Source organism: Pithys albifrons, chromosome 2 (assembly GCF_047495875.1).
Source record: "Pithys albifrons albifrons isolate INPA30051 chromosome 2, PitAlb_v1, whole genome shotgun sequence".
NCBI lineage: Eukaryota > Metazoa > Chordata > Aves > Passeriformes > Thamnophilidae > Pithys > Pithys albifrons.
The window spans coordinates 65,644,935-65,671,721 of NC_092459.1; the positions used below are offsets into that span (position 1 = coordinate 65,644,935).

At 40.6% G+C, this 26,787-nt stretch overlaps 1 protein-coding gene and 1 non-coding gene across 2 annotated transcripts; one reads left to right on the top strand and one right to left on the bottom strand.

Moving 5' to 3' along the window:
• Positions 1–705: 705 nt before the first annotated feature.
• On the bottom strand, positions 706–779 carry TRNAR-CCG (transfer RNA arginine (anticodon CCG)). The gene has a single exon. It is a non-coding gene; the product is annotated as a tRNA-Arg (tRNA).
• A 4,559-nt stretch (positions 780–5,338) lies between these two features.
• Positions 5,339–25,173, top strand: PPIL4 (peptidylprolyl isomerase like 4). The gene is made up of 13 exons (XM_071549348.1): positions 5,339–5,448; positions 6,024–6,091; positions 6,175–6,239; positions 7,824–7,941; positions 10,046–10,188; positions 10,540–10,636; positions 12,077–12,193; positions 13,205–13,329; positions 15,567–15,633; positions 16,242–16,353; positions 17,836–17,932; positions 18,584–18,722; positions 24,740–25,173. The coding sequence occupies exons 1-13, from the start codon at positions 5,379–5,381 to the stop codon at positions 24,962–24,964; spliced, it is 1,443 nt and encodes a 480-aa protein (XP_071405449.1). The 5' UTR covers positions 5,339–5,378; the 3' UTR covers positions 24,965–25,173.
• The last annotated feature ends 1,614 nt before the right edge of the window (positions 25,174–26,787 follow it).

Consider the following 26,787-nt stretch of genomic DNA (forward strand, 5'->3'; position numbering starts at 1 on the left):
CGCTGGTGCTGCCCCCGGCACCGCCGCCGCTGGAGATCCCGAGCTCGGCGTTGCAGTGCAGGGCACAGACCTGCGGATGCTACAGGAGCGAGCCCGTCACTTTGAACAGGCGATTGCAGCCTTTGGAGGCACTTTGCGTAATAATAGAACTACCACTACACAGTGTCGATAGTTCCAGCTGTTCCTGACACGGGCGGCGTGCGGCACCCGCGGGTGTCCCCCTGCCCCGCCCGTGTCCCCTGCCCTGCGAGTGTCCCCTGCCCCGCGGGTGTCCCCCTGCCCCGCGGGTGTCCCCCTGCCCTGCGAGTGTCCCCTGCCCCGCGGGTGTCCCCCCTGCCCCGCGGGTGCGGGCGAAGGTCGCACGGCCGGAGCGGGATAAGCTGAGTCCCGGGACACCGCACTGTGCAGGGAAGGTACATGTATATGTATGTATGGCCAGACTTCGCGAACGAAGATTTGGGAAGGGCTCTCCCCACGTGCTCTTCCAGCCTGCGCAGTGGATTTTTTTAGGTGAGGCACAGCGTGCGCAGAACTGGCCCCACCGTTTCAGTCCTGAGGTCCATCTGCCACGGCCGAGAGAGCTTGGACAGTGACAGGGAAGTCTTCGGGACTGTCACAGCACCCGGTACTAACCGGGGCTGACCCTGCTGAGCATCCGAGATCTGACGGAATGGGATGGCAGGGAGACATTGCACTGCCTGGGGACGGTCCCCACTGAGACTCGAACTCAGGCCCTTGGGATTCGGAGTCCAGAGTGCTCTCCATTACACCAGGGAACCTCCCGCGAGAAGGACTCGGCAAGGAAAAAGCAGGGCAGCATGCTCCAGGAGGGAGAAGGAAGAGTCACCGGAAAGGAAGAAGGCACAAGATGAAGTCTGAAACAGCCAGAGGTCATCATTCTAAAGAAGAGCAAACGGAGTCAAACAGTGGTAGGAGTCAAAATCACGGAAGTCTTAGGCAAAGGCAAAGACAACAAGCTGGATCACCAAGTCCCCACTGGATATGAAGACAAGTGCATTATTTGCAATAAGAAAGATTGCTATTACCTATTAGCAAAAAACTTCCCGACGGTAAGGGTAGTAAATGTATTGACACCTTGTCTAGAGAGGTTTTAAAATAGCAACAAATTATCTGTCCTGTTGAAACAACCTGTGGCCTAATTTTATGCTGCTGTATGACTCCCAGTTGGTTGATAATGAATACAAATCATAAACCCCACAGAAACGTAGTATTTCATATGCAGTTTGCATTCAAGAGACACTGATATAAACATCTGGCACAAAGTATAAGGCATTGGAAAATGAGGCCTTGGAGAGTCATATATTGTGAAGTATATTTAACACAGTTACATGAAAACCTCAACTATTTAATCCCTAAACACATCTATTATCAGCAGTTAGTACAGCTGTAGAGATCGGAAAAAAGAAAGCTGATAAACTGGCTCTGTAATAATCACAGAAGTTTGTAAGAGAAGAAGGGATAAAAACTGATGTCTTAATTTCCACCACCTCTCTTTACCATCACCTGGTTTACCCAGTTTCTCTTGCAAGTGTCCTGAAGACTTTTTTTTTTAATCTGTTGTGGTTGGTAAACTGAAAGAAATAGGTGAAGGATCTCTTTACTGTGCAGTCTCATGATGCAGAAAACTAGGAGGTAAGTCAGCTCCCCAAGACAGCACTTTGCTGAATCTTTTGGTGGGTCCATGAGCATTTTCAGGGATATGATGGGTGCCAGAATCCAGCTCCTGTCAGTACTTGCCATCATTTGCATGGGCTGGTCGGAGGAAGTTTAAATTACTGAAATTCCTAACTATGAGTTACATTCTGAATAAATCAGAGTGGGGTTTACCTTCCAATAGGACAATATTACAGTGTTTTCTGTATTATATTCATTAAATAAAATGTTTACAGAATGCAGCAGAGGTATAATAGTGTTATCAGGGTACATAAAAATACAGAGAAGCAAGGATCACTGGTCTGCAGAATTTATAGATTTGCCAAAATTCAGGCTGGGTTCTCAGCTGACCTTGAGGTATTTAGCATCTCATTGAAATGGAATAGTAGATGAATACCAGTTCATTTTTCACTGTTTTCGTTTGTAAGGTTCCTGGTAAACTACCTACTAAGTAATGCTTTTTCATCATTCTTTGCTTTTACTCTCAATCTTTTGCACCCCCTTTTCTTCAATGCTCTTTCTCACTTGCTTTTTGTGGTCCTGAAACTTAATTAAAACTTGAAAAATTATGCACTAACAATGCTTTCAAGATACTTCCATTTTCCCCGAATTTAAAAGCTTTTGTTAGTCTCGCAGCACAACAGATGTTGTAGCAGTTTTATTTAACATAAATGGTAACATTCCTTGCAATAACTAAACAGCTTATGATCAGTTTTACAAGTGAGCGGTCCTTGGGTGATGCAGGAAGCACTTGGTGCTGGGACAGGCTGGGAGCATGACAGGGCTTCCCTTTTGGCTCAGCCCCAAGGCTCCTCTAGTCTGCCAGTGAACAAGTCCTGACATTTTAAAATATTAGAATATGTAACGTTTCAAAGTATGTGATACGAAGACTCACTACTGCTCGAGTTGCTGAGTGTGCTGGAAGTGCTGTATTTCATTGGGTTTATATTTAAGTTGAAAGTGATGTTTTTGACTTTTTTTAAGTGATTGTGAAAAACCATTTTTTTCTTTGAACCTTCTTTATAGGCAAGGGCTATTAGAAGGCAAAAGGCAGTATATAAATAAGGAAATTAGTAGTTAATTTCTTTTATCACTAAAAAAATGATAAAAGCCTGGCCTTAGCTAATGATATGCTTTCTTACTGAAGGGCAAAGTAAAACTACTTAAAATAGCAAGTAAATGGTTACATTTCAGGTAGCAGAGGCTTGAATGAGACTGATGTACTGTTTACATCCCTCTTAAAAGTTTCAGAGTAATAAATGTAATATGTCCTATGGTGCTTTCTTCTGTCGATAACTGTTGTTAACCAGCCTTGAATAAAATCCGGGTTGATATAGAGACTGGGAATAAGCTCACAAAAACAATACAACACTGCAAAACCATTGATGACAGCACAAACAGCTTTGAAAACGAGCACACTACGGAGGCAGAATACAAGGCTCTGCAGTGCAGATCTTGGTCCCAGGACCAGTTCACTATGTCTCCAGGCCCGTCATGCATGTAGTATGATGCTGAAAAGTAAATTCCCTGCTTGGCTGTTTATAAGGGTGTGGTTAGATCTGCTATTGCTTTTATTGCTACGTCAAGAGGAGGTCCTGTTCTTACCAATATACATGCACCTCTGTATATATTGTGCATTTCTGTTTCCCTGCTTTCCTTTCACTGGTTCTCTTTTACTGCATAGTGCATTGATTCAGGTCACTAATCTGGCAGAAAACAAATTCAGCAACAAACAAAACCAGTTTTCGAACAGATTGGTGACTTGAATCAACTCGTTGTGTGATGAGTACCAGAGCATGATCTAGAAAGAGCTGAAGACAGTGCAGCCTGAAGCTGAAACTCTCCATGCTGGGAAGTGGGATCCTGTTTTGAAGGCAACAGTCCTTTAAATAAGTTCAGCTGTAACACATAAGCCCAAGAACATTTTGGAAGGGACTAAGTTCTGTTTACTTGTCTGTCCTTTCAGAGTCACCCACAGTACTACAGGTGGTGTTGTGACCATGTCCTTAAGGTAAATACTGGTACTGTTAATTGCTCTAATTAATATCTGTGAGGTAAAATTGGGGTTGACACACACCCCTCAGTGCACACCATGCTCAAAAGTTGAGTGGTCTGCCTCAAAATGTGCACTTTGCCATAGGAGGTTGCTCCTGGGGTTGGTCAGGGAGGTGTTGCCTTTTCTCCATCCCCTCCAGGATGGGCTCTCTGGAAGCCTGCTCCCAGTGTTGTCCATAAAATCAGGTTCTTTACGTAGTGCACAGAAAGCCAATAACTGCATACTCAAAAGAGATATTGAGTGTTTAAGAGCTGTCCAGTCCTGGGTGCTTGGTGGTATTCCACAGATCAAGCACACCTCTCCAAACTTTCCCTGCCAGTATTTGTACGTAGAAGTTCAGAGTTAATAACTTCCCAAGAGCAGACCCTCTATTATAGAATCATATAATCATTAAGGTTGGAAAAGACCTCTGAGATTATTGAGTCCAACCTCTGACTGTAATTTCCATACAAGCTACATAATCACAGCCAACTTCTGCATATGCCCAAAGGAAGGGTCTTCACATAAGCAGGGGTCTATTTGATATACTGTTGTGATTTTTAGTGGTACAACGAGGATACTTCAGCTATAGGATACATGAACCTTTAGTCTTTTGCCAGGTTAGCAATGTATACATAGAGCGGCACCAATATCTTGATTTACTACATCCTTAAAGCTTGTTAGTTGCAGGATGCCCTTGACTGAGGGATGCTGGCTGCTCCTTGTTCCACTGATTAGATGTCCCTTCTTGCTGATGTGGCTTGAGAGAGAGGGTCCAGTCTGGAGCTCATGTCCTATGAGGAGTGGCTTGAGGCAGCTGAGAGTGTTTAGGCTGGAGAACACGAGGCTCAGGGATGACCTTATCACTCTCTACAACCACCTAAAGAAGGCTGTAGTCAGGTGGGGCCTCTTCTCCAGGCAGCCAGTGACAGGATAAGAGGACATGGCCTCAAGCTGCACCAGGGCAGGTTTGGGCTGGGCATTGGGAAGAATTTCTTCACAAAGAGTATGGTTAGACATGAGAATGGACTGCCCATAGGGAGGTGGCAGAGTTGATAAGAAACAGTATACATAAGACACTTTAGCTTAAATATTTTTTATATACTTTGGGTATTTTAGTTATAAGATTTAAGTTTTGGTTGGGGGGGAAGGGCTTTCTGGTTGTACATATGAGAAAAGCTATTGCATATGTAGTAAAGTATAAAATGTGTAAGCTGGCACAGCACGAGAGGAGGAGTGGGTCATGCACTGCTAGCCACTCTCTCCCCGCTAGCGTGGATAAACAAATACCTGCTGCTTAACAGAGCAAAACTCTTTGGGCAGTTCTTTACCATTCGGGATTTACCGAGAATTTTGGCATCAGAGTCACTGTTCCTGGAGGTATTTAAGAACATGCTGGACGTGGCACCTGGGGCCGTGGTGACGTTCGGTCATGGGTTGGACTCGATGCAGAGCTCTTTACCAACCCAATTTATTCTGTGATGCTGTGAGAAAGCACAGAGATCTTACATTTCTCACCTCCTGCCTAAAGATAACTTGGACACATCCCACATTTTCCGGCGCCTGCGCGCTCCGAGCCCAGGGACGGCTCCGCTGCGGCGCCCCCTGCCGGGCCCCGCGGGTCCTCCGCGCCGGCAGGGGGCGCCGCAGCGGGGCGGGCCGGGCGGCCATGGCGGTGCTGCTGGAGACCACCGTGGGCGACCTGGTCATCGATCTGTACACCGAGGAGCGGCCCCGCGGTACGAGCCGGCCCCGGGCTGGGTCCTGAGCCCCGCCGGCCCCGGGCTCGTCCCTGAGCCCCGCCCCTGAGCCCCGCCGGCCCCGGGTGCGCCCCTGAGCCCCGCCGGCCCCGGGCTCGCCCCTGAGCCCCGCCGGCCCCGGGCTCGCCCCTGAGCCCCGCCGGCCCCGGGTGCCCCTGCCCGGGCAGGCGCGGCGCGGGCCGGGCCGGGCTGTGCGCCCCTGGGGCGAGCGGGGGGCGCAGGGGGCGCTTGGGGTCGCCAATGTGATCTATTCTAAATCGAAGAGCTGCTGTGATCGTCCTTCTTAGGTGTTTGGAAAGAAGCTGGAGGAGGAGAAAATGTATTTCTGTGTAACCATGTTTAGGGTTCTTTGAATCGCTAGAGGTTGGCCTGCAGGAAGGGAGGAGTTGTTACTTCTCCTTACAGCATTTCAGCGTTTATGGATTATACTCTGATAAGTCTCAACACAGTCTGCTCCAAAAACACTTTTCTACACGTTAAACTGGATATCTGTTATATCTATTCTTGCTGTATCCGGAGTTTCCTTTAGCAAATGTTGGTATGATTTCTTACAGCTTGCCTGAATTTCCTGAAACTCTGCAAAGTCAAGTATTACAACTATTGTCTTATTTACAATGTACAGGTGAGGATTCTGAATTCCTTTTTTTGTTTGTTGATTGATTTAAAATGTGAAAGTAATGTCTAATATATTCTGCTTGGTGACAGAGGGATTTTATCATACAAACTGGGGACCCCATGGGAACTGGCCGTGGAGGGGAATCCATATTTTGGTAAGGTATCAATACATAAATGTGTGTATATAGTATATATATCAACAGAGAATTTGTATAGGGGAATAGGGGCTCAGTTAGATTGTCTTCAGCTCTCTTGAGGCAAAATTACTAGTGGGAAGTAAAACTGTTGATGCATAAGCTTCTTTGGTTGTCATAGCTAGGTATATTTTTAATTTCTGTGCTGCCTTCAGCCTTTCACTTTTTTTTTCCTGGATATTATTCGATCTCTGACATCTTGTACATGCATTTCTGTTTGAAGTATCATAACTAAGTGCTCTGTAGAAGCCAAAATTATTAGCAGTTTGTTACTACGTTTATTTTTGTAACAAAGCGCATAAGGAAATCACTTTTCTTTCATGTTTAATATTTTGTCAGTGGACATGCAGACAAAAGTTGGAGAAATCATTCAAAGAGCTAGGATGGAAGTTAGCAAAAAGTGTATGCTCTGTATGATTCCTTTGAAATTGTTCTTAAAAGTAGAATTAAAATTGCAGAGCAGAACTAATTACAAAGTGCTGGGGAACACAGAGATAAACAGTTCAGTTTAAACAGAGGCAGTGTCGCTAGATCAGTGTTGGCTTTTGTCTGTCAGAGCCTCTTAAATACAGAACCTTGAGCCACTTTGGTGGTCCTGGAAGCACTATAATTGTGCCAAGCAGATGCAAGTCTAGGAAGGTAAACTTGCCAGACTTAAGCTCTTTCTGTGCACAAGTAGATCAAGTTTATTTTGATGCTCTGCTCTGTTTGCAAGTCTTCTGAGACTTATGGACGTGGCAGGTAGGGAAATACAGTGTGATGATGAGTGTGAGATACTGTCCTGCTACTACCGTGGAGAATGGCAGTTCATCTTTTCTACCTGTTCATTATTACTGAAGTCTGCAAAACTGGAGTTTCTGTTCTTGCTATCCAGGAAACAGATGCAGGCAAAGTTTAATTTGAATCCTCCCTTCACAGAGGCTTACACTTGCTTAGTAAAATGAGTTCGGACACAACACTGTCCTTAAATTTGGGCAAATGTGTGTATTGACCATGCCTACATCAGTTTTGGAATGAGACTAAGTAAGTGATACCAGGGTTAGACTTAAAACATAAAAAGGAATGTAACAGTTTCCTGTATCTGGTGTATCTGAAATTACTGTGTGCAGTCCTGTCTGTATGATAAACTGATTTTATATGTAGATCTGGTTTCCTTTTTTCTTGGAAGGGAAATTTTTAATGTAAATTACTGCATTTTTACAGTGTTGAATAACTTATTTTTACAGAACCTACTTAAAATGTGTAGTCAGTTCATGTCTCAGAAAAATGTCACATACTGCATTTAAAAACATAAAAATACACCCTTCTGTCTCCCCCACCCCCCAGAAAGCTTCTGTGAAATCTCAGAGAAAAATCTGTTGTTTCCTGCAATGTAAAGTGAACTGTGTAAGTGTACAGGTCCATAAAATTGTGCATGGATCTGGGTTTATTTGAAGGCCAATGTAAAAATTTTTAAGATGTCTCATGTACTATTTTACAGCATTTGATTAGCTCACTTTTAAAAGTTCCTTTTTCTTGTAACATGTTTGTTGTATATACTTTCAGTCAACTGTATGGTGATCAGGCCAGATTTTTTGAGGCAGAAAAGGTGCCAAGAATCAAGCATAAGAAGAAGGGAACTGTGTCGATGGTGAACAATGGCAGTGATCAGCATGGATCACAGGTCAGCAAACAGTGTTGGTACATGTCTGAGTAAATAAAATGAAAATTCCACACAAAGGCAACACAACAACAATAGTGTCATCTCAATAGCATCATCTTGTAATACGATCAAAAGGCATGTAAAAAAATAGTCACAGTTAAAAGTTTTGCATAGTATTCCAGGTGCCAATGGATATTTGGTTACAGGCAAGAAATAAATTAAAATGATCAGATTCAAATCCTGTCCTGGATTAGTTTTATTTGTTAGCCCTCAGTCTTCTGTTTTTCCCTTTATTTATTCCTCTCTTGTTAATACCTCAGTAGGATTTTGCTAATGTATAAAATGCTCAGAAAAAAATTCTGTAGTTAAATGGAAGTGAAAACTAAGGAAACTGGGATTTGAAATAATCTTGAAATTTTCTGGTTATGACTTCATGTTGGTCTGAAAACTGAAATCCCAGCACGGTTACTTCTGTATTGTTACATAAAGGCATGCATTAATAATACAGTAAGTTTATAGTTTTACCCCACTGCTGGTTTGAAACAGTTTTTGCAAGTGGTGCTGTTCCCTTTATCGTTCCCTGTTCATGTGCACAAAGTTTTTGCTGTAGGTAGAGTGTTATACAATTTTTAAAAGTTTTTTTGCATAGAGTGCAATTATTTCTAAATTATTTTGAAGAACAGTTATGAAAAAAGTATGGTTTTATTCCAGCTAGAGCTTGTAATATATGCAGTTAATTTTGTTCCTTCCTTGCATTATATGTATTAAAATGGTTTTGGTGGGGGGGGTTAGGAAAAAGGGGTGATACTTGTATTTATATTTAAGGTGCAGCCTGCTAGTGTATATACAAACATATGGGAATGAATGCAGTTCCCAGGAACATTATTGTGGCTTCTTCCTTGAGAAAGAAAATTTGCAGTAAAGAATTACATGGAATTGCCTTGAAAGTATAATGTAGCTTGGTGTAACTTAATCCAAATACTAACTAGTCTTTGCTGTGTTGCAGTAAGAGAGGAATGATATGTTGTTACCAGTCAGGTTGTAAAGTGTGCATGTAACAGTTGCATATCTGCTACTTCTTCCTTTGTTCCTTACCAAGTGCCCTCCACCTTTTATTTGTTACCAAGTCAACAAATATCAACTTCCAGAGTTTAAGTTTTCCCTAAAGTAAAAGATCTGATTTGTGTTAAAATACATTTCAGTGCCAGTTAGGCTATCAGGTGTAGCTACTCTATGCTAGTTCTTCTCTCAGTGCTATTGCATTCTGTTTTCCAGTAGAGAAGGGTTTGAAGGAAGGAGGGAAGGAGGGAAGGAGGGAAGGAGGGAAGGAAGGAAGGAAGGAAGGAAGGAAGGAAGGAAGGAAGGAAGGAAGGAAGGAAGGAAGGAAGGAAGGAAGGAAGGAAGGAAGGAAGGAAGGAAGGAAGGAAGGAAGGAAGGAAGGAAGGAAGGAAGGAAGGAAGGAAGGGAGGAAGGGAGGAAGGGAGGAAGGGAGGAAGGGAGGGAGGGAGGGAGGGAGGGAGGGAGGGAGGGAGGGAGGAGGGAAGGAGGGAAGGAAGGAAGGAAAGAAGGAAGGAAGGAAAAACGTCTGGGTAGAATTAGGTGAAGGTAGAACTATGAAAGTTTTTGCCAAGTTCTGCAAATACAACTGCTGAGTGCTGCTTAATGAACAGGTGATTTGAGCTCAGCTCACAGCTTACTGCTGCCTGCAGGGATAGCCTTGCTCTTTCCAGCCTCTCCCCTTCATCAGGTGTGGTGCCTGTCACAACAATTACTGGGTTTGTTCCACAAACCTGTCTGACAGGTATCTATCTGCTCTTCCTCTGCCCATCTGGCTTTCTGCCAGATTACTGATTCAAACCAGCTCACAAAAGGATCTAGAGAGGTGAAGCTGAAGGCTTGTGTGGAGGGAGACTTGTGTGTGAGAGCCTCTCCTCCTCAGGCTGTGAGCTGTGGGTTGGCTCACCATGCTCTCAGGGCTGATGGAAGAAGACTAATCTTCTGCAGAAGTTGGGAAGAATTATTTTCCCCATCAAATTTAGTGAGAGTTGATCCTCTCCTAAGGTAAAAAAAAAAACAAACTGAATTTTGGTATTCACTGTTACTGGTTTTGTATCTTCTTTTGTAGTTTCTTATTACTACAGGGGAAAACCTGGATTACCTTGATGGTGTACATACAGTATTTGGAGAAGTGACAGAGGGCATGGATGTGTTGAAGACAATTAATGAAACCTTTGTAGATAAGGATTTTATCCCCTATCAAGATATCAGGTGGGACTGCTTTTAACTTCACTTTTTGAGTAATACATTATAATTAAATGAATTAGTCTTTTCTGAAACTAGATGAATACTGTGATGTCAGCTGACTTGTGCATGCTATCTTAAATATATTTTTATTCCCCTAGTATTGGTAAAATAAGCAAGTTCTAAATAAACAAGTATGTACAAAAATACTCAACTGTGCTCCCCTTACAGTAGCATCAGTACTAGAATTTAGAAGCATACAGTATATTTGACTGTTTGGGATGTAACTGAGAATTAGTGGGGCTGGTTTGCTGTTTTTTGGGTAAAGACTTTTATTTGCATGTAACCAGTGCTGATCTTCATTTTGTTTCCTGTAAGGATAAATCACACAGTGATTTTGGATGACCCATTTGATGATCCCCCTGGCCTGTCTGTCCCTGATCGCTCACCAGAACCCACAAAGGAACAGCTCGATGTGAGTGTTCATGATATCTTCTCAGTGAAAAGTTGGAAGAAATAATGACTAAATTTCTCTGTTAGTGTCCAGAACAGACTTGGCCAAAATAAGAAGTCAGTCTTTAATACTTTGTCTGTGAAATCCATATCCCAAAAGAACGACACATTTTTTTGCACAGTAGGATGAGAATTGCTCTTCTACTGCGCTTCTTGAGTTCTGATATGTCAAATGTCTGTCAGTTATTTGAAGCTACTGCTGTGTTAAATCAAATATAGGTGCTTAATCTTTCAAGGAAAGGAAAAAAACATGACTTGGATGCTCTCCCCTGTGACTCTGGTGGAGTTAGGTTTTAGGGCTGTATTTTAGATTTCTATTTACAGTGTAGATAAGCAGAACATTCAGAATATTCACCTTTGGTATTACTGGTTTTTTTTATACTCTGGTAGAAAACAAAATATCATGAACATTTATTAAAGTAGTTACTGCTATTTTCTTTATAAATGTGAAATAGTTTGTGGTTTAGTGGAATTAATCTTGGTCATTCTGTGAGTTACATGTGCAAACATGCATAGTGCTGTGGGCTATTTGTTCAAACAGAAGGAATTCTCTAAAAAATAATGCCAGTTGTTAATAATTTGCTCATAGTATGCAGCTATGGAAGTTATATGTAAGATTGTCTCTTTGCATGGAAACAGTTTTCCCAGCAATGACTAGAGAGAGTATTATTTATTTCAAGGCAATTAACTAGAGAAAATATTACTTATTTTCAAGCTTAAATAGATATAATTACAAGATTTGAATTAGGCTTTCATAGTGTATCTGATGTGCCTTCAGATTTGTTAAACAGTATAAAGAGCTTAATGGCTCACTGCCAACTGTGTAGAGATTTGAAAACTTTTACTTAGTTTACTTTTTCATAGCCTATCTGAAGGTACATCTTTTGGTGTCTGTAAGAAGGGCAGCATTCTAGAGATGCTGATGAGGAGAAAAAAATTAAACCTCAAATCTTGCCTAGGTGTATGTGTGTGAAAATAAAGTCCTTGTTTTGATGTATTCTATTTAATGTTTGAGTCTTATGACACATCACAGATACTTGCAGTGCTCCTTGTCTTCATTTCTGGTGGGAGTTGTCTGAATCAGAAGTGAATTGACACTTGTGATGAAATGTTGAGTATAAGGTGGGAGTATAAAAGAGTTTAGAGTAGTTAACTGAATATGGATTAAACTGGTCCAAAAATTTCATACATAGTTCACAGTGCCTGAAATATAAGGATAACGTATTTTCACTTTTTTTAATCTAAGTGGGAAGAACAGAATGAAAGCTCAGTTCTGCAGAGATACAGTGCTTAAGCATTTTCATTGTTGTGAGGGGAGAGATCATCCACGTAATATTTGGAAAGTGAGAAAGAATTTTTGGCCATGTATTGGTAATAAATAGCTTTTACCTTCATATTTTAGAGTGGCAGAATAGGAGCAGATGAAGAAATTGATGACATGAAAGGACGATCTGCAGATGAAATAGAGGAAATTCAAGCAGAAAAAGAAGCAAAAACTCGGGCCATTCTTCTGGAAATGGTGAACATCCTTCTGCATTTACCTTGTAGATGTTATTCCAGTGTGTACACATGTTATTAAGTCTAGAAAAATGTGTACTACTTATCTTGAAATTTTGTCTTGTGGTGATACCATGTTTCAGAATCTGTGCTGTTAAATGTCTGTAGTACAATGCAAAGGATTGAGTGTGAGCACTGGATGTGGTTTTCTGATAAATCTGGTGATGCTTAATTTTCAAAGCCAGGATTGAAAGTGGACTGGTGGAGGCTTTATGAAAACTTGCTAGAAATGCATCTTGATTAAAAAACGTAACATACATAACATGCTGCTGAGAATCCATAATCCTGGAGAGGTTTAGCATGTGTGGGAGAGAGCTGAGCTAATTTATGATAATCTCTTCCCAGTACATACAGTGGCACTGAGGTTGCATTATTCATATATGTAATAGCAGTCTTGCTCCTGTGGAATTAGTTGAATTTAACCCTGGTTAACTTTGTGTTCTTTCTTCTTAAATACAGTGTTTGGTAACTGCTGGCAGTTGTAAACTCAATAGTAACAAAAATTATGAATAGGCTTTGGAGTCTCTTTTCTTAAGGAAAAAATATTTAAAAGGCATACACACCATTGAAGGATGAGTGAATCCACAACTACCAAATTCAAATTTATGGTGACTAGTTCGCAGCAGAGACTTATTCCAAGGTCAAGCCCCAGATATGGCCACAATGTTGAAGAAGACTTGTAGGGGTAAAAGAAGTGCATTTCCACCTTTTAGAACAGGAAAAGCTAAGTAGAAAGCATTTGTGAACTTCAATGAAGTCCCAGCAGTGGAATTCCAAATAAATAATTCTTAGGTGCTATGGAAAACACTTTTTTTTACACCAAGTAGGAAAAATATTTTATTAATTTTTAATTTTGTGGCAGGAAAGATGGGGTTTTTTTTGAGGTCATGCAAAAGATGTGCTGCCAGTGTGCTGTGCTGCATGTAGAGAGCTTTAGGCAGCAGTGATGAACGTCCTTTTCTGTATACCACAGGTGGGAGATTTACCAGATGCAGATGTCAAGCCACCAGAAAATGTGCTGTTTGTTTGTAAGCTGAATCCTGTGACCACAGGTGAAGACCTGGAGATAATATTTTCACGATTTGGTCCCATTAAAAGGTAATTATGGTAAAATAAAAGAGAAAACCTTCTTTGTTGAAATTGAACTCGATGCCTCCCAGTCTATTTCGAGCTGGCTATTAAGGAGTGGTCTGGTCTCTCATGAGATTTATGCTGTGTTTGGATAGAGACCACCACAACGGGGATACAAAGTTAGATCTAGCTAGATGAGTATCCTGTCCCAGCAGTGGTTTTAAGTGAAATCCTAGGGAAGTGTAGGAACAAAGCAAGCATATGATACTGTTCCCTGCCCCCTGTCCTCTCATTCCTTTCAACAGTTGTTATGTCACATTCTGCATGAGCTGAGTACAGTCTCTGGGTTTTTCTTTTCCTTGAATATATGTATGGTTTGGGATAATACAACAAACATTTCTGGCATCTGATATACTCATTGTAAGGTGTTCTTATGCCTGCTGCCTCTTTCAGTTTTGAACTTGGCTTCTGGTAGTTTCAGTTGATTTCTCCTGGTACTGCTATCAAAAGACATGATAGGCAATGAAATCCGCTTTCCTACACCTCTCTGTCCTATACCCCAGTCATTTTTTACCTTGTTAAGAGCACTAGCCTACATACTTATGCTTTGTAGTAGAGATTTCTTTACATTGTTTCTCTTTTCTTAACCTTTTCCTGTTCTTTTGTTTTCATCTTAAGATGAGACAACTAGAACAACTGCATATGGTATTGAAGAATTATAGATCTGAAGTGGCACAGTGGTGTTCTCTACATTGTTCTCAAGTCCTTTTCTTGTGAATGCTAAAGCTGGGGGAGGGTTGTTTGTTTGTTTGTTTTCACAATGCAGAGTTATGATTCCACCCCTGCTCATCTTAGCATTTATCTATGTTGTATGAATGTTGTTTGCTATCTTGCTGGTCTTGTAAAGACTTCCTGCAATTTCTTCAGTCTTTATTTTTGATGCCTTTAACAATTCAGTATCATCAGCAAACTCTGAAATCCGTTTACTCTTACCTGGACTGTTGCATGTTTATCAGTGCAAAGTTCCTTATGTCCTTTTCCCCAGAAGCCTTTGGTGCAGGAGTTTATTAGAATTTCCAGTAAGATTTCAGAAGACTGCATCAAATGGATCATCATCGTGCATAAACATATTGACTCTTTCAGAGCACTTCCCTTAGGTTTATTCAGGTGGTCCTGAGTAGGCCCTGTGTATTCAGTCTGTTTCTGCCAGTTTGTGTGGTACTAAACTAAACTAGATCCTAAACCAGATTGTCGAGGGGGGCAGATGTGAAATGGGCATTGCGTGCCCCTCTTAAAACTCCAGCATAGTTTCTTTATGGCCTTGGGATTTATTTTTTCCCCCTCTATCAGTTTGTTCACTACCTCTTCTGCAGTCCTTCCACTTTCAGATAGATTCTCTGAATAATCCGTAAAGGAGGTTCTTGCACAAGACCCTCATGTCTTCTTCCTTGCTGATGGCTGCTGCAAAGAATTCCTATAGCTTCTTGGAATAGCCTTGTATTCTACCTTTTTTCTCTCTCTTTCCCATCCCCTCCTTTTTTTTTTCTTTTGACCTTGATCATTTTTTCAATTGTGTATCCTAATCCTGATTTGTCACTTCCTCAGTATGTGTGGGGAGGTCTCACATCATTAATTCTCACCTTAATGCCACATTTCCTCCTCTTGTTGCCTGTCTGTCCTCCTTCAGGGGAGTCTCATGTCAAGTACAAGAATTGGGTAATACTGTGCAATACTGTATTGTTTCCATTTTGCATCTACTAGCTTAATGCTTTTGGGCTGCTTATTTTTGCCCTGTGAACTGCCTTATGAAAAGATCCTTCTAAAGAGGTGCTTGCTAAGAAGAGAAAGTTTGTCTTATGATATTTGTTTAAACTTTGCTTAAAATGACTGAGAAAACAGAATGTGAAGTTTCTTGTCTTGCATTAGTGAAATGCAAAAAATTGTCTGTGTGAGGTTGGATGTCGTTAATGTTAGAAGATATATTTTGTTTAATTAGAAATTCATCAGTAGTTCTGTACTTCATGGTAACCACTTGTGAGTTAAGTGTAATTACTTGGGTTAATGCCGCATGCACTTTTCTGTGCAGACACTGGGATCAGTAGAGGGTCTCAGAATCAAGTGTTATGATACCTTAGGTGGTTTGGTTTTGTGGTTTGCTTTTTTTCTTTATTTGCAGTGTTACTCTCCCTTTCAAGCAGTGCTTTCCTATGCTACAATTTCTGCTTCAACAGCATTGACATTCTAGTTTTGTATCAATTTTTCAGCTGTGAAGTGATTCGAGACTGGAAGACTGGTGAATCTCTTTGTTATGCTTTCATTGAGTTTGAAAAGGTACGTTTTTTAGGTATACTGTATGTAGACTCTGCTTATAAAATTTCAGGTTTTGGTATATTTCCATTAAGGAAAAACACACCTTTAAGTGTGGGGTAACTAATACAATATATAGTACAGTGGTGTCCTGTACTGGGCTTGTAAAATGTTGCTTACAGTATCAACATGCTGCTCTTACTGTGGGATTGATAGTGATAGTTCCCTGAGTGGTGCACAGCTTTGTATGTGCTGATCACTCTAATCTGAGGAAAATCCTGGAAAAAGTGTTCTCACTTTTCTTTAGCCTGCTTATGTACTTAAAATGGAGCTTTTATTAGTTGTCCTATTTTCCTTATATTTCTGAATGTGTTGCATGTGCCAGACATGTAACTGATATGGCAAATTTTTAAAGTGGTGAATTGAACTAAAGAATTGGAATTTGAAATGCTGACATTCAGACAAAGCATAACTATCACTTTTGAAATGATACAGTGTAAGAAGTTGTATGCTTTAGACAATTTTAGAACGAAATGCATGCCATTAAGCAGTTGAATTTGTGTTTGAGATTTATGGTGAATATTCCCATGAAATAATCATGAATCAAAATATTTTGGAAATGCTGATATCAGGAGGAAGACTGTGAGAAAGCCTACTTCAAAATGGACAATGTGCTGATAGATGACAGACGGATCCATGTGGATTTTAGCCAGTCTGTTGCAAAGATTAAATGGAAAGGAAAAGGTAGGTACATTTGCAATCCTTTGATCCCCGTAACTTAATAGTGTTGACTTCAAAACTAAGCATTATATAAAGGGTTATGAATTTAAGTAATCTCATCTCCAGGGATATAAATTTTCCTGATGTTGTAGTAAATAGAGCAACAGAATTGTTAGCTCTTCCCTTAATTTGTTTTGTAAGAAAGAGTAGAAGGATTTACTGCTGTTACATTGCCTTTGATTACCTTTTTATCCAGTGTATTTTTGCCACTAAAACATTTTTTCCTCTCAAGCTTTGGACATGATGTTTTTTGATACTCCTTTTTAGGAAATTAATATGGCAGTACATTGTTACTTTAACTTCTTTATTCACTGTGTAACAGACAGGTGTATACAAGAAAAAGTCAGTAGTCAGACCAGGGATTTTTGCTCTTCACCTCAAACATACTGCCTAGCAGGTTGAATGTTACAAAAACCCAGTTTCAGCTGTTTGAAAATGTTTTGGGAGGAAAAGGATGGAGGAGGAGGTGGATGCAGTGGTTTTTCTGTTGCTGGGGAATGAAAAAAACACAGGACTCAGAGAGGTGACTGTGCATTGCAGTGTTGACATTCTTGTGTGCCTTCTCCTAAAAATGCAGTCAGTCCTCAATGGTTAGCATACAATTTCTCCAGGTAGGGTTCTGGTTGTGAACCCTGCAGTACTAGAAGTTTTCCTGCACAGAGCAGAGCAGACTCATGCCTCTATTATGTGCAACAGTGCATCCTGTACTGACTGACTGGGTGGACATTTATTTCTTTATTATGTCTAAATCGACCAGAATATTGGAAAACTAACCATACTGTCTTCTCATGTTTAAGTGGTACCCCAAAAATGGCGTAGGCGAGGTACTGTCCTTCCTCCTCGGGTGGCCGTTTCTGGCCTGGCCAGCGAAAGCTGCAGTTCTGAGCATGGCCGTGAGGTGGCAGCACGTTGCTGCGGGTCGTCAGTCTGAGCGCGGGGAACGGAGGGACGCTGAAATTTGTCGTGCCCCTCTTTAAATCCAGACATGACCAGTTTTTTTAACATCCTTTTGCATTTGAATTAGGGAGCTGTAGCTATCTCAGAGGTTTCCCTTTGAGCAGCCCAGAGCCAAAAGTCAGTTAATAATGAGAATAGTCTGTGGGCTTTCACAGTAACAGAATTTTAAGTAGCGTGACACAGGATCCCTAACTGGGACTAAGGCAGTTGCTGAATCCTCCTTTGTGGTCCTCTTCATATGTTGTCTCCACTAGACATGAATGAGGAGAAAGCTGTGTGTCTTTTAATGGTATCTGCAAACGAGAGGGACAGAGCATCACAGCTTGTCCTGCTTTCCTACGTCATTACCCAGATGTCAGGGTTGTGTCTGAAACTGTATCCCGCTGTGCATCTCTGTATGAGTCTGTTCTTAGTCAGAACTTAGTAATAGTTGTGTGTCTTGGTTGTGGTTTTAGTTGGAATTAATTGAATATATTTTTCTGTGGACAGGTGGGCATTATACCAAGGATGATTTCAAAGAATACGAGAAGGAACGTGACAAACCTTCAAAACTTACTCTGAAAGAGAAGGTAAAACCAAAGCAAGAGTATCCTTTTCTTGTCAAAGGTAGTTTTGAATTAAGTGCAGTTTATGAAAACAGTCAGGAAAAGACTTCTGAATTTTAAAGCTTGACAAATGGATGTTTTGCTGCTGCTTCATAAAACCAACCATTTGGTGTTTGAGATAGAATCAAGCAATTTGTGCTTTTCACTTGATAGCTTTGATGAATTTAGTCAAATCAGAATATGCTGTTTCACTTCCATGTTGTGTGCAGGTAAACAGTGTTCTGAGTCTACAGCTCTGGAATGACATATGGCTTAACAAAGTTTTGGGTAGTTTCAGAGGGACCTTCTGCATCCCAGTTGAGACCATGTTAGTAACTAAATCATTCTCTGATATTATATTTTGCTTGTGGTAAGCATGAGAGAAAAGAAGCCCATAGCTTGTTCAGATATCCACAAGTAGAAGAGAAAGGAGAGCTGGGACCTGACTGTACTGTTTGACATGACAATTCATACTCTTTAGAACAGCTGATTTTTTTTTCTCCATGTGTACATCCCTATTCTGACTGAAATATGGTGATAAGTTTTGGTAAACCCTTGTCTGATAAATAGGGATTTGTTTGCTTCATGAGCTGTTGTGTTCTGCTACTTATTGATATTAAATAACAGATCTGTCCTTAATGAACACTCATCAGTGCCAAGTATGACCTTGTGCTGGATGAGGACGTAGAAGAGTTTCAAACAAGTCACTCGCACTTGGCTAAAAAACAAAAGAAGAAAAAGCACCACCACTCTGAAGATGAAGATGACGACAAGAGGACCAAAAAATCTAAGGTACTTACCTCTTCATGCACTAACTTTATACTTGTTCACTGTTTTGCTCATAAAAGAAGCCAGGAGAAAAAAGTTTGATATTGAATGAGGACATGGCATGCAAAGTCCCTTAAAATACAGCAGTTGTGAACCTACAGAAGGCTGATGTTAATATTTGATTTGAAAGAGGCTTTCTAAATTCTCCTGTACTTTTGCAGCTTGGCATATGTAGATGGCTTTTTGCTACAACATCCTTAAGAGGCAATGTAGGCTCTCATAAAGTAGAAGATCTTCAGCACTTTGAACCTGTTGTTCACATATTCCCAGTCATAAACTAGTAGTTAATAATTTTTCATGACTGTAGACTACTTTTCATTTTCTTGCCAGACCATCATATGTTGGCTTTTCCCCATATGGAATCAGAATCACAATCTCTTTGCATGTTTTTTGTTTTTTTTCTGAACTGTTTTGGTAGCATTTCTGTAAAATCTGTGTGTGGGTTTGCTTGCATCTGTATTGTGGAAGCACAGGGTACTTTAAGGTTGGGGCTGTGGAGGACATAATCAGGATACACTAGTTCTGTCTTTGATTAGTTCCACTGCAGCCTGTAGGGACAGCATTCTCACATTTCTGTGAACTTGGGATAGTCAAGACATTGCTATTCTGTGGAAACAAAGTATGCAGTGATAAAGTGGAGGGTTAAAACATCATTGAAATGTGAGCATTAGAGAGAACTGAGTTAAGCTGAAAAGGAAAAAAGCCCAAACCCTAGTGTTTTAAAAGGGCAAGCTGAATGAGTGAGAACAAAGCTGTCTTCTAGGAACGTTGCAGCAGGTGATAAGGTTTCAGCCACAGTAAATAAAGCCTTTCATGAGTTTTGAGTACTGCTGTAAGTTCTGTGCACACAAACATCAATGATTCTGTTGTTCTATTACATCACTACTTGCTGTGATGCTTAAAAATAACTTTTTTCATGAACGTTAGCAATTAAATTCTTTCAGTGCCACCCGTGAGCCCTATTGCTCATTCATGGACTAAGTCTTTTTGTCACTGTGTGCTAATTCTGTCAGGGTCCTTTGGGAAGAGGGGAAGGACCTGTTCAGATAATTGAAGCCTCAGCTGGAGCATATACATACAAGAGGTCTGGACTGTGGTTGGTTTAGACTTCCTTCTGTCTTTTTGACTGATGGACACTCACATTAGCATTCTTAAAACAGGTATTTCTGGCAATAATCTTTGTTTTCAATGATTCAGAAATTACATCTGTGGAACTGGCTGGTCATGTGTTATCAGCAGAGATTTTGAAATAATTTAGAAGTCTTCACCCCTGCAAATGGCATGACAAGTAGCAGCAGCAATAGGCTGTTCATCTCTGTCATAATTGTTCCAAGGGGATCTCAGACTTCATGGCACAGTGGATTTCATAGCATAGAAACAAGAATGAGGACAGATGGATCCCTGGTGCCATTTCCAGGTACTGGAAAAGAATATTTTCTAGTGCTTGACTGTGTGATCTCTTCTGTGTGCATGTGTACCTTTTTGTGATTTAGTCACCTGCTCCTAATGTGGTTTGTTCCTGTAGTCTCTGCTGCTGGATTCTGGTATCTTCTTTCCCATGGCTTTCTTCACTCTTACTCACCTTTACCCATTTCCCTGTAAATAGCTTGGCTTTCTTAAGCCCAAAATCACAGGTGGAAACTTAACTTCTATTCTTTGATGACAAGCATCATAGTTCCCTCATGGAGCTGTGAAAATTAATTTCTGGAAAGAACTTTTCTCTCTGTATTTGAATACTCTTGTTAGTGTGTACTGTATAGTGTGTACATACTGAGAAGTACATACTCAGCCTCACGTAGACATTCAGAAAGTGTCTTGGGCATGGCCTTTCCAGTGAAATCTGCAGCCAGCTTAGCTGAGAAATCCTGTTAGACATATACAAAGTTTAATTTTATATTTATACTGTTTATAATTTGGTCATAATCTGTGGCACTCATACCAGCAGGGGAAGGAAGCATGTTCTTGAGCTGGGGTATGGTCAGTGTGAATATTGAGTCCAGCACAAAGGATAACAGTATGGAACCTTTTGTGAGTAGTAGCATTTTTAGCATAGGCAAACAAAGCATTCTTCCTTAACCCTATCTCGTAAATCATAGAATCTATTTAAGGTAAGAACTTTAAAACAAAACACCAGCAGGCCTTCTACAACTATTGGCCAAAGACCACAGTAGCTTCAGACAGTAACTTCTACCCTGAGTCCTTAGTGTGACAGAGATTTTAAATGAGATCAGGGGCTTATAGTGGGAAGTTCTGGCAACTGGAACTGCAGTTTGTGCTACAAACTCCAGCTATGACTTGAGTGGGTTTTATTTTCTGAATAATTTCCATTATGTTGAGTTGTTTTTCTGTTCTCTTGCTGGTGTTTTTTTTCTTTAGTATATTTTGACTCATCCTTTTCTTAGTCTGACTCCTGTTTCCTGAGTCTTCAGCCTCTGTGTTGATGTTTTAAGAACATATTTTTGAATCTTATGTTGTTTGCCTTGATTCCAGTGGGTAGAAGAGGTAGGGTGTTGTGGCTTGCGTTCAGTAGGTAACAGGATGTGGGTCTGGGGCAGGAGGCTGGACTACCATGTGGGTTTGTGAATAGGATTTGGTAGAGTTTTTTTGAATACAGGTCATGCTTCTGCTTGAGATCTCTTTTACAACTTTATTCCCCTTCCAGTTTTCTCAATGTGTTTTCTCCTGGATTTTATTTTTTAAGATAACTGGGTCTGTAGAGGAGTGTAGCCCATCCAATAGATTTTTGTGAGACATAGGGGCTTCTTGACTTTCAGTCTTCTGTAGTGCGTGGTTTGAAGCGATATACTCATTTTCCTGGTTTTATTTTCCTGCTCTTACTGCTTTTTTGACACTGTTCCTTTCAGATTCAGGATCAAGTTTGATCAACAGAATCCCCCTGAAAAGGCTCTCTCTATTTGTTTACTCCTTTTAACCTTCAACTAAAGTGCTTACAACTGGTGTGTGTCATGTATGCAGAGGTGGGATATGTATTCTGCTTTTGTGGTCATAGTATTTCTAGCTGATTTGCCTGCAAATGTTGTTTAATGAGTGACTACTTTTGGCAAAGTCAGCCACAGACTTCCAGAGAAGCATCTTTCCCTCTTTTTCTATTTCCTAGTGCTGGATTAAGAACTGAGGTGATCAGTCATAGACTGATGTGATCCTGGACTGAGAAATCTGAACTTCAGCAGTAGGAGAGAGCCTGTTTTGAAGTAGGAATCTTTTTCTTCTCTTCCAAAACAGCATGTTTTTGACTTAGGACATAAAATATTTGTTTTCAAAATAACATTGTTTTTAGTAATTTAGAGTGTTTAAAAAACTGGCCTTTTTCTATACTAAAGACTTTAAAATTTAAAATCTCATTGAAGGGGTGATGCAGCTTATGTTGCTGGTGGACTAAGTTGAAATACATTCTATAATTCAAATTTACTACATTTTTTCTTTACACTGTAGTCATATTAGCTACTGTGATGACTTTTTTTGTGTCACTCTTAGATTTGGCCTGTGCACCTATGCCTTAAATGGCTTCTGTGCAGGTCACTGAGTTTGGCTAATTCAATGCTCTTATGACTTCTTTATAATCTTTTCTGCAAATTACCCTTTTTGTGGCATTCAGCGTGGGCTATTTGTCTGTAACTTTAAGTGTTCACTAACCTGTTGCCTGCCCTGCCTTGGCCAGTAGCCTGTCCCCAGTGTTGACTTGGTGGATTTCACAACTGAGGGCTGTTGTACTTTTCTCCTGTTTCCCATGTGCTGGGGAGAAGCTCTGGTAACAACCCAGGTAGAACGCAGCCATACACAAAGCCCACCATTTGTTTACCTGGCCAATATTTTGGTTGTGTTCCTTTCTACTGCACCACCGCCATGTCCATCTTCTGATGTTCACCCAGACCTTGGCACAGAGAGGCTGGAAACTTGATGTCTTGTACAAACATAGGCAGAGTGAAGCTTTTTGGGTAGAAGAGTAACATGGCTGTGCATCATTTTGATGATGAACAGGCAAAGCTCTTTAAATAGCTAGAAGCATCACTGAGTCTTTTTGGTGGATTCAGACTTCAGCATCTGTACTGAAATAAGCTGGACAGTAAAAATGTGGAATAGGCATTTGGCCACCAGTGAGATTATTGCACCCAACAGTAGCAGAATTCTTTTGTTACAGATCAAACCTGTGATTATTGAAGTGTGTTTATCCAGTGGGTTTATGTTGCTTATTGTAACCCAAGTATTTCAGCATTATCTATGTAATTCTAAAGGTGTTTGCTCTGGGAACCATCTTGATCCCTGGCTTTCTGCATAAAAGCTCTGTTTGGAGAAGAGTTTTTTCACTGTTCTTTTAAATAAAGTTTGCTTGTTTGTACATGGTTTTAGCCATACAATTATGAATGCTACTGTCATGGTGCATGTTTAGCAAAATCTTATCTGAAAACAGGAAATACTGTCTTATTTAATGCAGACATTTTTCATAGTTCATCATGATCTGTGCTTAGTGTTGTTATTAAAATCCCATAAAATGGTATTTGTCTACTGGAGCATGTAGTGATATTAAACTTAAGGTGATCGATCATACCTTCAAAATGAAAGTGTCTGCCACTTTTTAGCAGCAAGGTGTGTGTGTGTCTTTCTTCAGGATTCTGAAGCTCCCTCTTGTATTTTGTTTCATGGTATATCTAACTGAATAATAAGAACAAATTAGGTTTTAGCAGTGCTTGCAAAACGCTGGCTCACATGTCAAAAATCAGTGTTGTATATTAATAAAATCTGTAGAGTTCCTTGAAATGGAAAGGCTACTTTCTAAGTGATCTGTATCTTTTTGCTTTTAAAAATGTTATGGTGCCATGGCCTGTACAGCTGTTGGTGTCTCCACGTAGTAATTCCAGTGTGTGCGATGCCATAACCTTGTCAGTGTGATCTTTCAGTCTTGGGTGTTTAGACCCTCTTTCCTAATTACAATCTTGGTGGTTTCATACTGTCTGCCTCGTGCAACATGTAGAGCATGTGTCCTATTGACAGCAGTTTCTCCTTTGTTACCTAATCTCTTTTCTCTCAAGAGCAAATCCGTTCTGTGCACTGAGCCCACTCAGTCAGCATTCTCAATGACAACATGGAGATATCTAGTAAAGTTCAAAATTTCCTCATTTTTGGTTGCCTGAACTTGTAGGTTTTGTTTTTTTCAGGAGTTTTTATGTGTGTGCTTAAACACCATTACCACTTGTACTGTTGGTCTCTCCTTTTCAGGTCATTCTAAATTAGATAGATAAACCTGGACCACTTAGAGTTTACTATGAGTGTATATCCTTGTGTGTTTTCTGTATGGGTCATACTCATCAGCCTGCAAAATAAAACTAGTTTTTCCTTAGCTCATTGTTTCCATTTCAACTCATGCACCATGTGTTGTTGTTTGTACATTGAAGAGGATCATATTCTCCATGCTGCCTCTTCTTGTGGACTTCTGACTTCAAGGAAATGTAGTGTGCATGTGTGTGTGTGTGTCTAGTCTCTGTAACAGTGTTGCTCATTTTGCTGAAGCCCAGAATTTAGACCTTTATTAGAATTATTACGTCTTAAAAAGCATTCTGCCTGTGCATAGTACTGGAAGGCCTGTGGAGCTGGAACCAAAACTTATGGTAGAAATACTTGCATTGCTTAGATGAGAATTCAAAATCCAAACCTACCCTGGGAGCTTTTGTGATGTTTATGAAGAGTTTGATAATATCCGAGTGGAACCCTGATAGTCAGTTTTTGCTAATGTTCCTTAGGAAATACAAGGAGAAACATGCCTGACAGCCCTGTGTTTTTCCATAAGTGCTGACGTTGTATTGTTTCAGTGGGATTTTTTTTGTGTTGTCTTTTTCAAATCATCATGGATGTGAATCTATTTCAGGTAGTACCAGCCTTAGCTAAGGAACCAACTCTTCTCTAGTTCTCTTTGGTCTTCATGCCTTTTGTTTGTAACTGCAGATCTTGTCCAATTCCTTGAACAGGATTCTGATCGAAAACATGAGGGAGAACGCTGTAGAGAGAGGACGAAGAGTGAGAGGAAAGACAGGCATCGGAGTCGCAGCCGTTCTCAGGAGAGAGATTACACTTACAGCAAACAAAAAGACAAATACAGAGAAGATTTCCGAGTAAGAGACTGGGATAAAAAAGCAGACAGAAGCAGAAGTCCTAAGAAATCAAGAGACAAAGAAAGGTCCAAGTACAGATGAAGGATGAAGAAAAGAAAAAGAGGAACTAAAATATATTTTCTTCCAGCATTTCCAACATTCTGTCAAATGGACGTACAGTCACTGGATAAAAGCAGTTGCCTTCTGTTGGCAGCCAGACCTTGTAATTCTATGAATGCCAAGCGTACGACTGTCGGAGCGAGCCGTAATTCCAAAACCATCATTTCAATAAAGTATTTCACAGTAGTGAATTGGTCTGAGTCTGAAAAGGAATGTTGTCTAAAACTTTTTGGAAACATATGCATGCACTGACAAGTGAACTACCCTTCTCACTATGAAGAGATTTGCCTGATATACTTCCTTTCTTGAAGGAGGTTGTTTTTACCTTTCAGCACTTCCAAGTGCTGTGGTAAAGAGTGTGATAGAAGACCTGGAAAGACAGTGGGCAGATGTCATTTGTATATGACTACTTAAAACTCCTTCCTTTAAAATTAAGGGCTTCCACTTGGCTTAGTCTCACTGCAACCACTGTGCAGCACTGGTTCAGGGCACTGAAGTGCTGCTGTGCTCTATGCAAAGACCATGGAAGTGCTGCACTATCCAAGTCAATTGCACTTACTATCTCAATATGCACACAGATCTCTTGGCTGTGTGACTTGCTGGAGGATGCCTCTCAAAAGTGAGATGCACTTGGTATTTGGCCCGTGGGCAGTGGCTGTTAAAGATATGCCCTCTGTAGTGTCAGGGTAGTAGTGCTCTGATGTCAGTCAGGTCATGTTGGGTGGGTAAAAAATAAGAAAATAGCAAAAAAGCAGAATTTGTAACCCACATTGTGTTTGCCAAACCTACGTGGGATTAACTTTCAGCTTTTGCAGTAGAAGTGGTTCAATTCATAACTTCACCCACAGAGGAGTGCGTGTTACGTTCTCAGAGCTTGGGTCTTGGTGAATATTGGTATGCTCTTAAATGTCTGCCTTGCTCCTCACAGTTTAAACAAGATTAGCCAGTATGCATGCATGTATAAACATCTGTCTTCTTTTCCTCCAGAGGCAGACAGATCTTGCATTCTTAAGAGGGGAGACATGGGCAATAATACTTGTTTTTCCTCCTCTCCATGGAAGGTGTGATGGCTTGGAGGCAGTCTGCTTTGATGAATAAATTTAACTTTTTTTCTTTTGTGATAGTGTTTTTTCTGTAATATTTGCTGTAGAGTCTGATTGTAATATATAATAAGATTTTACAGCTTGGAACACGATCTGCAGCACAAAGACTAAGTCTAAAATTCAAAGCGTCCAAGAAGAATTGCTGCAGATTGCTCTGCCCTGGAGTGCTGGTAGCTGTGCCTGACTAGAACACTTGAATGGACGGTATGCAGAAAGTGAACGTCTTGTTAAAATGCTTCTGTGGTAAGGCTAGTACTTAAGGAACAAAAGCAGCTGAAATGTTACCCCATGGCAGAAAATTCTGACTAAGCAGGCCAGGCCAGATGACTAGATTCTCTAGACCTCAGCTGAGCAGGGATACTGAAGGCCTTTAATACAGAAATGTGATTTCCAGCAGCATCTGCCCTGTCTTTGTGTTGTTAAAGACTAACAAAGCGTGTGCCCAACACCTTTGGTGTTTGTGGCAGTTAGAAAACAGAACAAAATAACCCCTGCCTTCCTCTTTAAAGTTGACAATAGCATTGAAAATGTTGCAGCAGAAGTATCAGCTTCTTTGCTTTGACATATGTGATACCTGTTTGAAGGGGGAACTCTTCATGCTTAAGGCTCTTTGTTCAGAGGCTAAAGGCTTAAAAAACAACTCCCCAGGGTTTTCTACTGGATTCCTTTACTTGCAACACCTTGTAAACACGATGTAAACTC